At 38.6% G+C, this 11,863-nt stretch overlaps 1 protein-coding gene across 1 annotated transcript in view; it reads left to right on the top strand.

Moving 5' to 3' along the window:
* Window positions 1-43: 43 nt before the first annotated feature.
* The window catches only part of LOC111330637 (polypeptide N-acetylgalactosaminyltransferase 10), a 12,255-nt gene continuing 435 nt past the window's right edge, over window positions 44-11,863 (top strand). The window contains exons 1-8 of the mRNA XM_022935533.2: window positions 44-1,094; window positions 3,742-3,908; window positions 4,488-4,860; window positions 5,354-5,471; window positions 7,528-7,848; window positions 8,975-9,073; window positions 10,310-10,447; window positions 11,055-11,863. The exon at window positions 11,055-11,863 is cut by the window's right edge and continues 435 nt beyond it. Coding sequence (XP_022791268.1) covers window positions 742-1,094; window positions 3,742-3,908; window positions 4,488-4,860; window positions 5,354-5,471; window positions 7,528-7,848; window positions 8,975-9,073; window positions 10,310-10,447; window positions 11,055-11,207 — 1,722 coding nt within the window. The 5' untranslated portion in view covers window positions 44-741 and the 3' untranslated portion in view covers window positions 11,208-11,863. The remainder of the gene's footprint in view (window positions 1,095-3,741; window positions 3,909-4,487; window positions 4,861-5,353; window positions 5,472-7,527; window positions 7,849-8,974; window positions 9,074-10,309; window positions 10,448-11,054) is intronic.

Here is an 11,863-nt window from a genome sequence, read left to right on the forward strand (position 1 = left end):
GCGCCTTATACAACGGAAGTAGGATTAAAACAAATACTGCTGGTTAAATATCAATAAATTATATTATTTTTTAATTTTCTTTAGTCGTTAAGTTTTTCTTTTTGGAATTTCTTCGAAAGTAATGGTAAACAACATTAACCAGAGCTCAGTGGAGAAATATTCAACTGGACGATGTCTCTAGGAGAAGCGTGGAAGATTTTTTACCCGCAGTTTTGTGGCATTGGAGGGTTCATTCACCGTGAGAGTTATATCTTGTGTCTGATTTAGATTGAGTATCTTCCATTGTTTATTCCATACTCTGTGGAATTTGATGGGGAATCGCTTGCTTCAAATTTAATTGTCTTAACTGGTTTTATTGTTCTCCTTTAAAATTGCGATATCGAGTGCGGTGAGACAAACACTTTGTGTTCCGTGCATTTGCAACTTACCGGTAAGGAGTCTGTGATCGTGTGGGAAAGCTGGTCTTGTTGGAAACTTATGTTTGGACATAAAGATTGAAAAAGCTCTGGAAATCAAGAGAAAGTTACTGTACTAGATTTAGCATTATTTTTGGAATTTCCAGTGGAGTTTACAGCCAATATGCTAGAAAACATTTGATTCAGCCGATCAGCTCTTCGACGGAAGACTGTCAATATTCTGCTATTTGCGTGGAAACATTATTGTTCTGTAGTACATTTTTTATCGTAAGATTGTTCGATCGTTTCAGTTTACCATAGGCATCCTTTGTTTTACAGTTCGATCATGCGATTTAAGTTGAAAAGAACTTGTAAATGTTTGGCAGCGTTGTTGATCTGCACTATTGTTTATCTTTTCGTAAACTGCGGGTTCAGTGGTTGTGCGAAATATAAACTCGACCCTATCCACGTGGCAAATTCACACCCAAGGCTCGGTGAAATGGTCAGGATTGAGGATTTCTGGACACCGGAGAAGGAGAAAAACATTCCCCGAGGGCCAGGCTCTTATGGGGAGCCTGTAGAAACAGAAGCTGGAAGCGAACACTTGAAAGATAGTGCTTACGCTGAGTATGGTTTCAATCAACATATTAGCGATAAAATTTCCTTGGAACGTCCGCTTAAGGATACAAGACATTTTGCGTAAGTACATCCAACGCATTCTCTGTTTTGTTTTGTTTTGTTTTGGCTTCGGTGATCGAGCTGTTTGGAAAAAATAGGTCAAAACCTTTGAAAAATTAATAAGCACCTCAGTAATTTCATTAGATGAAACAGGAACGAATCATTCTAACAAGACGTTGTCCCACATTTAGTCTTGAATTGCAATTCCAGTGATCTAGAAGCGATATCCTATTTTTTTTTCTTTTTCAGAATTACTCGAAGTAAGAATTTCTCGGTAACTTTTTGACTTTTTGAAATTTTTCGTGTGAATCACCGAAAAATTTCCTTTTTTAAAATATGTGATTGTTCGCAAATTAGCAATGGGATACGGGTTAAAGTGTTTTCTCTGATCTCTTTCAATGAATATGAACTTTCAGTGTACGTGTATCAGACATGTAGTTGATAAATTATTAAGTGCTACCAAATGTATTCTTTATACAAAACTTATCACCGTCAGCCTTATGATATTACATCCAAGTCCAAACAATGGGTAGAATGTAAACTTGGCATGATGTTTATCTTTTGGAGATGATGCTTTTATTTTGAATGTTTCTTTTGAATTTGCAATGAGATTTCTTGTTCAGTAGGTCAATTCATCCATAAGGAAGAGAGTTGACTAGTCTATTTCTTTTTGTTCTGATTTAATACAGTCAATCCCGAGCTTTTTAGCTAATTAATATTCATTTTTTCAATCATCTAGACTCTTGCTTATCTTGAATATTCAGCCTAGTCTCCACAAGTTCAGAGAACTCAGAGTTTACAATGGTCCATTTTACAGAGGGAGCCTGGAGCAGGGATGTTGCAGGGGTGAGAGCACTCACCTCTCACCACTGTGGCCTGGGTTTGATTCCTGAACCTGGCATCACATGCGGGTTGAGCTTGTTGTTGGTCCTTGTCCCTGCTCTGAGGGTTTTTCTCTGTGACCTCTGGTTTTCCTCCCTCCACAAAAACCAACATTTAAAATTCCAATTTGATCTAGAGACAAGTGTTTTTAACATGAGCCACTGGCTCTGAAGATTGGGCAACCACTTCCTGCATTATCAACTTTAGATAAATTATTTATGTAAATTATTTTATTTACAGTTGCATGCTTGGTTCCCATGCCTTTGAGCAGGAGTAAGGCTAAGGGTGACTTTCGCTCCAACGAAGGGCTAACGCTCAAAACGTCAGATTTTGTAATTGTTACAGTGGCCAATTTACCATTTGAACTTTGTTGATATATCCAAATTATTTCGTTACTCCCACCGACGCAGCCCCAAACAGTTTCTCTTCAAAACTATCAGCCTTTATTCTTAAGGGTGACCTTGTTGTGATACAAAAATTGCTGCTTTTCAAATGTTAATTATGTTTTTATCATGTTAACTTGGTTATCGAGGTTTTGAACAGGAGTGAGGCTAAGGGTTATCTTGAGTTATTCTTTTCAAATGTAAATTATTTTGTTATCATGCTTTTTTTTTTCAGCTGTTTTATTTATTATTCATTGTGAATTTTAGGTAACCCTTCAGTGAGGGAAGTTGTTTCCTGTTTAGGATTTTCTTGTCAATACTTGTAGTCTTTTTGCATTGAACAAAACATCAAAGTTTAAAGTTTAGGTTTAGATAGTGCAGATCTCTATCACAACAAGGTCACCTTTAGCCTCACTACAAATCAAAGGCTTGGCAACTAAGCACAAAACTATTACTTTCAAACTTCTTAGCCTTGCCTGAATGCTGTTTTCAAAACTAAATTCTTCACTATGATATTTTTTAATCTTTTTTAAATGAGGAAGCAATTTGCTTAGAAGATGCAGAATAATTTCCTTATTCTTGTGGCATTCAATTTGTCCATACCACTGTTATTAGAAACCTTTATCAAAGTTTCTACTTTAAGAATAATTCATTCAAATTCTTTATTTTGTTGCAATAACTGTATGGGGTCATGCTGACCCACATGTACAACACAGTACTGTTTTAAGCTTTGTACACAGATGATTATTAATTACTGCACTGCACATGCATCACCTCCCGGTTTGCTCAATTGGTTAGAGCGCTGGACTGTTGTGCGGGAGGTTGAGGTCGATGGTTCGAGCCCTGGCCGGACCAACACTCAAGGTCTTAAAATAACTGAGGAGAATGCGCTACCTTTCTATAATATCAAGAAATGGATAGACATTTTAGTCTTCTCGGACAAGGATGAATAAACCGTAGGTCCCGTCTCCTGCATCTATTATTACTTAATTTGGATTTGCAGAGGACGTTAAAGAATGCACTCACGAGATTACTGTGATGTGGTCTGGCCTGTTGACTGATAAAACTTACCTCATAAGTTTCATTCAATTGTTTGTAAACTGCTGATGCAGTCCAGCCAAAGTCCCCCAAAAAGTGTTGTGATGCGCATTTGATCATATCCACATGTTAATTTGCACAATATAATATTAAATTATTATTATTATTATTATTATTATTATTAGGTAACGATGGTGATCATTTCCTTTATTCTCGCGACATGTCAGGAGAAATTAGATGCTAGTCACTCTTAGCAGTCAAAAGGTTGATGAAACCAAACTTGTGCTTATTTACATCACTGTCACAACACTTAGGTAATCCACCATAAATAAGAGTTGCGTTTTTTGATTGATTCTCTTTTTCAGGTGCAAGGAACGTAAATATCCACAAAGTCTTCCCAAAGCTAGTGTAGTCATAGTTTTCCACAATGAAGGTTGGTCCACATTATTAAGAACAGTTCACAGTGTCATAAACAGGTCACCTCCACGCATGCTCCAGGAAATAGTGATGGTGGATGATTTTAGTGATAAAGGTGGGTAAACTCTTTGTAAAATTTGTTTTATATGTGTTTCCATGGAGTGGATAAACGTAGGATTGTAGAGAAGTGTCAATTAAGACAGATTTCAGGATTGTGTTTTATTAGAAAACTCATGTAACTGTTAGTAGAATGAAAAAGTAAAGATAAAATCATGCATGGTTGATTTCCTATTCAGCTGGTGCTTTGGGGCGTCATTTTCCTCGCTACTTTTCTTTTACAGAACAACCTCCAAAAACTTTGTACACCCCCTAGAAATTTTCGAAAATTAATTTTCTCCTTAAAAACTCTGGAAATAGGAAAATGCCTTGAGGACAACAAAATGCCTTAGTTTAAATGTTGACCCTTATTATTTTCTACTAATTTTGCTAAATTTTAGACCTCGCATGCCTGGACCAGTGTTGTTGACCGGATACCCTCTGATGTAGCATTTGTTATTCAGCTGTCCCAGTCACATACTAAACTCAGACCTGTCAATCTGGATTCCAGTGACCCAACCCAAACCTCCCCACTCTCAAGCCCATGTCAAAGATAATTTTCCTCTGCTTGTGTTGCTAATGATGATTTCATTTACAGAACATCTCAAGAAGAAACTGGATGACTACACAAGAAAACTAGGAAAGATAAGAATTGTCAGAACTAAAGAAAGGGTTGGACTGATAAAGGCTCGATCCATTGGTGCGAGTAATGCCATTGGGGAAGTTGTTCTCTTCCTTGATGCACATTGCGAGGCTAATGTAGGCTGGCTCCCTCCTCTGCTTGAAAGGATAGCCCTTGATCGAAGGACAGCAGTGTGCCCTACTATAGACTTCATAGATCATAACACTTTTCAGTATAAGCCTATGGACCCATATATACGAGGAACCTTCAACTGGAGATTTGATTACAAAGAGAGGCCAGTGCGTCCAGAAGAGATGAAGAAGAGGAAAGATCCTACTCAAGAAGTTAGGTAGGTCAGAGCCCGTTCACTTCCTTGCACCCATGTAAACTAAAAACCTGTAAAACTCATGAAAGGTAACTTAGATAGACCAGCATCCCCTCTAGGTGCCCATTTCTAGAAAGTCTTCAGTTGGTAACTCTGTGGACCTAATTCTAAGGAAATGTAGTGTCGATTTACATACAAGTTTAGGAACCAGTTTATTCTATTTCCTTTCCTGATATTTTTTATTGCATAAATTTCAAAACTGTCAATATCTCATTTTTGAATGGAACACAGAAGACTAGAATTACCTTTTCGAGGCCCATGAGGTTTCTGGGTCTTTTGAAAAACAGGATCTGGGTGGGTGAAGCAATTTCCCCTGTTGTTGCTTGATATGGAAACTGGTGACATCAGTCAGAATGAGCTTTCCGAGTCTTCTGGGCTTTCCGGCCGAATAAGCTGACCGCATGTCCCACTCTTGCACCTCAGACCTCCTGCTTAAATTGCAAATATTCCTTTGCAGGTCTCCTGTTATGGCTGGTGGGTTGTTTGCAATCAACAGAGAGTTTTTCAGTGAGCTGGGACAATATGATCCAGGAATGTTTATCTGGGGAGGCGAGCAGTATGAACTGTCATTCAAGGTAAGATTTTTGCATGGAATGCCTGTGGCAAACCACTTTAAAAATTTGCTCGAGTGTCATTGTAATCAGTTATGGAAATAATGCTTGGTAGCCATGTGCTTGTGCGTCTCACTGAAGTTAAACCCATTGGCAGGGGTTATTACTTGGATGGGTGACCTTACATAACATCCCATGTTGTTGACCTTTTTCTCTGCCTTTATTTTTCTTTATTTTCCAGGCGTCTTATTAATAATAACATCTTCATGCTGTGAAATATGTACTTTTAAAAGTAGATGTGATTAACAAACTTATCTGGTAGAAGTTGTTATTTTGATCTAACACTAAATTCTCATAACTATTTTAGAAGGAAATGTGTAGCAATTGGAGGGGAGAATTAACAATCAGATTAACTCTTTAATTCCCAAGATCTGATTATGAAATCTCCCCTCTAGCTGCTACACATTTCCTTGTAAATTGGTTACGAGAATTTGGTGTTTTATCAAGGTAACAACTTCTACCTGATAAGTTTGAGTATTCTCATTACCTGTTTGCTGGATCATGTATGGATATTATAGGGAGAAGTTACAGGTTAATCACCTCTGGGATTAAAGGTTTAAAGAATTAAATTACTAACCCTGCCAAAGTGTTGTGTTCACTGATGGCTCACTGTGATCTGCAATCTGTAATTGACTGGACACTGGGAAAATGAAAAAAGAAAAAATTAGTTAAATTACCATTATAGGGCTGTTAATTTCATTCATGACGCAGGAAGTGATACCCAGGAGTGTCATATCATGAGTGCAGCTGTTCTCAATATTAAAATTCTGGTCCTCAATTGTCAATTCTCAGCGGAAATAGCAACCATATGGTTGCAATTTTAGACCTTGACATAATAAGGCTATTGGCTGGAACACCTGAACTCAAAGTAAAAACAAGGATGCTGCCTGCATTGCAGAGAACTTGGATAAACAAGGAGCAATGATTTCTTGTTTTGCATCTAATTTACTAACTTTAACTCCCAGAAGTGATTAACCTGTAACTTCTCCCAGTAATATCCATGCATTATCCAGTTAGCAGGTAGTGAGAATAATCAAACTTATCAGGTAGAAGTTATTGATTTGACACAAAATTCCCATAACTAATTTATAAGGAAATGAGTAGCACCTAGTTTGGAGAATTAATTTAGCAATCAGATCTTGGGAGTTAAAGAGGTTTCATAACTCGAGTTTTCTTTACAATCACGCTGAACGAAGGAAGGCAAAGCAAAGCGATTGGCCATTTCCGAAGTATTCTTTGGCTCTTGTCAAAACGAGGCCTGTTGCTCAACCATTCTTGTGAAAATGAGTTTAATTTACATGTGAATGAAAACTTATTATCACATTAAAGGATGAGCACCCGAATTAGCTTTGAAAAAGAGGCAGGGCTCAACATTAACATGCAGTAGCCAACTAGCCACAGACTAGTAGAAATTCAGTTTTGGCTAGTGGTTTTCGATTTCCAGCAGCCAGTTTGGCTAGTAAACAAACTGAAATTGTTGTAACATCTAAGTTGTCACTAGCCACTTGGTTTAGTAAGTTGAAAAGTTAGTGTCGAGTCCTGAGAGTTTAAAGGTAATTCGGAAATGAGCTATTCCTACCTAACTTTTGACACTCAACTGGACTGAAAATGGTTTTGAGGATACAAGTATTGTTACTAAGTGTTTTTGCACTTCGTATGAAGAGACGAAAATGGGAAGCACGTGTAAAGGGACGATTAATTAAGCTCTGAGCCCTCGAGAGTGCATTAAAGTTCTCGTAACAGTATCACCAGTGAATCAAACACCTGAGTTATGAGGATAGAGGAAATGATCGCCCTCTAAAGAAGCTCTCGATTGTCAAACAATTCTCCTTTTCAGTATCGTATCTCTTAAAATTACCAGCGCTATTATGAATTCATTCTCAGTTTAGTGTGAAAAGGGGAAAATAGGCGACGTTTTTGCAGGAGAAGGGTAAAAGACAGCATTGGAATACGCACATTGATTTTCGGGATTAAAGTGATGTCATTAAGGTTCCCGATGGATCTTTTTTCATTTCTAAAGCTCTGGCAGTGTGGTGGCCAACTTGAGAACATTCCTTGTTCCCGAGTGGGACATGTCTACAGACATCATGTACCATACTCATACCCCAAGGCAGACGCCACTCTTATAAACTTCAAGCGCGTGGCGGAAGTGTGGATGGACGAGTACAAGGAATGGCTTTATGACAAGAAACCCGAACTTAAAAATGTCGACCCTGGAGATATCAGCGATCGACTTGCACTGCGGGAAAAGCTCAAATGTAAAAGTTTCAAGTGGTATATGGAGAATGTGGCCAATGATACTGTCAGGTCGATTTATGAACCTCTCAAAGCTAACGGACCGGTATGTTGCTTTTTAAGTGTACGACTATGTTTTGAAGAAAGATGATTTTTGTTTGTTTTTTTGTTGGTTTGTCCACGTTTCTTTGACCCAAGTTCGTGACATAACGAGAAAAGAAACAGCTCTTCATTCCACTACCGAGCTTAAAACTGAATATCTTCCTTTTTCTATAAACCGATACGGAGCTTCCAACATTGGTAATACCAACAGTATGCGAGACGCATATCTTAGATGAAGCTGGTAGTAACTTGGCTCACTGAAGAGTCTCTGTGGTTGAGTGGTAGAGGTGTGGGAGCGCAGAATCCGAAGTTCTGAGGTCCGATTCCTTCGCGGGAACTCTTTCTTCTTCGCTGTTATGTTTTATTGATTACCTGTTGGAGAAGAGCGCTTTTCCACTGAGTATCGTAAAACTTTAACCCAAGTCATCGCAACAACCACTCAAAAGAAAGGAAAATATCTTTGAGAGCCAATGAGAATTCAAAGTAAAAACAATCGAATCGCCTAAAGTGCGGGAAAACGCGGCTGACCAAGTCGTTCATGGAATTGGTCGCTCGCGTCTGATTGGTTGAGTGAGTGGCGCGAGTTTTTTGGGCCAATTACCGAGCGAAGTAAAGACAAACCAACACAATCTCGGCTTACTTCAAATAACTTTGCGCTAAAGCTGTTGCGCTGTTTTTATGGCTAAAACGTTACGTTCCATACAAGTTGGTTTTGGAATGAAGCTGTGTAACAAGTTCGAAGTTATTGATTGTTGGTTTTGGGGAATAAAAAACGGAGGAGTCACCTTGCTCATTTACTAGAAATCCCGGCAACATCGATGTACAGTACATCTTAGTTGCGAGTTCCATTGGGAGAAAAAGCTGGGTTATTTTTCAATACAGTGTTGTACGAATTCAAACTTAATAACAGGGAGTACAAAGGAGAAACCCATAGTGCTTCTCGAGTGGAAAGGGTTTTGAAAATTACATTTCCTCGTGTCGTGAGTCATATTTACTCAAAACTCTTCACTTGTAGCTTGACTACTTAAGGGAGAGCCCCCTTGTGAAGTGAATTATGCCACTGCCAAATTTGGAATCATTGATGTATTAATTAGCCAATGCATTCGTTAAGTTTACTTACATCTCTGCAGATTCGAAACCCGAGCACCAATCTTTGCCTGGACACGATGGGAAGGAAAGCTGGAGGGGAGGTGGGACTGGTAACTTGCCACGGCATGATGGGAAACCAGGTAAATATCTGTTTCATGCAGTTTTCACAAATGTACAATATTGTAAAAAAAGCTGAACTTCAATGCCTTCTTTCGTCGAAGCCGCTCACACGACTTCGCTTTTAGTTTCCCTGTTTCAGAATATAGTTCTTTAGCGAAATGGAAATACATTTGTAGACAAATACAGGGGAAATTCTCCTTTGGGATTCCGCTTTTAAGGGAACACAAACTTTGGTCCAAGAAAAGTGTTCATATAATCTGTGTAACTGTTACCTTTATTGGAAGGACACCTCTACTCAGTGAATAGGAACCCTTTTTCTGGCCACCAAAGTCGAGTTTGACTCTCCATTCAGCCAGGGGACACCTCAATCTCTCTAAATTTTACTCGTCTCGAAGATTACATGTACAGTAATCACAATGATCATGACCTATGCAATTATCTTATTAACCAAGCGCGAGGGCCGTACTGGGAGAATATCGGCCCGAGGTCTTGACAGTACGGACCGAGCGCAGTGAGGTCCGTACAAAAAAGACCGAGGGCTGATATTCTTCCAGTACGGTCCCGAGCAAGCTTGGTTAATAAGAGATTTATTATACGACTGAATTTCAAAGGGACACAAGTGCAGTATCATTCGGGACCATTCGGGACATTGCCCGGTCCAATACTGAGAGAATATTGACCGGCAATAGAGCATTTTGATTGGATGATTTTAGTTATTGGCCCTCTGACTGCCCGAGTCGTGTAATAAAATACCGTATTGCACACCATATGTACACCATATGATAACACATATAAAAGGTTAACAGGTCAGGGTTTCTTTTTCCGAAGTCGAAACGCCAAGCGTAAAAATATGCGCACATTAGGAGCTGTAACGGCTTGACAATTTGACTTCAGTCATCATTGTACAAACCAAACCTTCCTTTTTATTTTCGGTGGTTAGTTACTAACAAACCCCCAAAACCATCTCTATTCAGGGGGACTTGCCTTGGTCCATAGGGTGTGCCCTGAATGGAGGTTTCACTGTATAAACAAAAATCAACCAAGAACAACTCTTAAACTCAACAGACATGCCAATTGAAAACAGTATATATTTTTTCAACATAAAAATGATCAAAATCTAGAAAAGTGGTCACGGAATGTTGTCTTATATTCGCTACCCACACATACTGCGGAATACTTTTTTGCAAGATATTGTGACACGTTGCTTAGATAACAGCTGACAATGACATGATGTTTTTTTTTTTCTGTCTGTCCAGGCTTTCCAATACACATTTCTTGATGAATTCCGACAAGATGAAGCCTGCCTAGATGTAAGTCAAGGTCACAGTGGAGCCAAGATAACACTTTATGGCTGCCACGAACTGAAGGGAAACCAAGAGTTTAAATACACCAAGGTAATAAGAAATGAAATTATAACATAACTTAAGTAAAGCGCGCGCTCTGGTTGGTCAATTTAGCGTCCCCCATTTGCCCATGGGTGTACGCTGCTGACGTGAGCAAATGCAAAGACTATTTTTCCGCGCGCGATTGTTTTTTCTGGTCACGTAAGATTTGTTAAATAAAAGGGAACTCTTGAGCTACAATGTATCAATGTTATGTTATAAAACAAATGGTAAACACCACAGCCATTTGTTAATTAATGACTGCAACAGTCTCTATCGTCTGCGGTGTAAGGAGGTTACGTCCCATCACTCAAATTTGTGCATTGGACACTTCCATGATAATAAACGAGGCCAGCTAATAAAATATTTGTAAGTTATTAAAAGTAGTTGTAAGTTATTAAAGTATTTGTAAGTTCTGTTTAGAAACTTAGATAATTTGCAGTCGGGGATTCCGTTCTCAGATTAGGCAAATTTTGGTGATTTAATGTTGTTGTTGTTGTTTTTTTTTTTTTGCAGAGGACTACTAAGACACGTACAAAGTTTCAAAACGCACCTGTTAAGCTATTGTTCTGCCCATGAAATATTTCCGTAATGTTTTCTGTTTCTTTGTCTTTCACAGGACAAGAAATTACTTCATGTGATTACCAACAACTGCGTGACCGCGACTAATAAAGGTTATCCAGTTATGGAACATTGTGATAACATTCCAGAGCAGATATGGGAAATTCAACTGAACGATCTTTCTAAACTTACAACTATAAGACCTCCTTAGGTGATCTAGTGAATGGTTTAATATGAAAAATTAGAGATTGATAATATTTTTAAGGTGGAAGAACTAGTAATTATAATTATACGTTAGAGTAAATGCCAAGTCTTATTACACGACTCGGGCAGTCACAGGGCCAATAACTAAAATCAACCAATCAAAATGTTCTATTGCCGGTCAATATTCTCTAAGTATTGGACCGGGCACTGTCCCGAATGTTCCCGAATGATACCGCACTTGCGTCCCTTTGAACTTCAGTCGTATAATAAATTTCTTATTAACCAGGCTTGCTCGGGACCGTACTGAAAGAATATGGGCCCTCGGTCTTTTTTTGTACGGACCTCGCTGCGCTCGGTCCGTACTGTCAAGACCTCGGGCCGATATTCTCCCAGTACGGCCCTCGCGCTTGGTTGATAAGATATACATAATGTCAATTTTGCGCAATTGAACTTGTTGAAATGAAATAGAAAAATGGCATAACATTTGTTATAAAAAGATCATGATTAGGGAAAATTCTTATGTCCTCCACTTTTAAATTGTTTGATAAAAAATTTAGAATGCACAATTGGGTTGGTAGAGTACAATAACAGCTCATTTTGTTCGTTATTATTACATGAACCTTACGGTACGCATGGTAAAAGCCAACGTGTTTAGGGCTGGAC

Source organism: Stylophora pistillata, chromosome 14 (assembly GCF_964205215.1).
Source record: "Stylophora pistillata chromosome 14, jaStyPist1.2, whole genome shotgun sequence".
In the NCBI taxonomy this organism is placed as follows: domain Eukaryota; kingdom Metazoa; phylum Cnidaria; class Anthozoa; order Scleractinia; family Pocilloporidae; genus Stylophora; species Stylophora pistillata.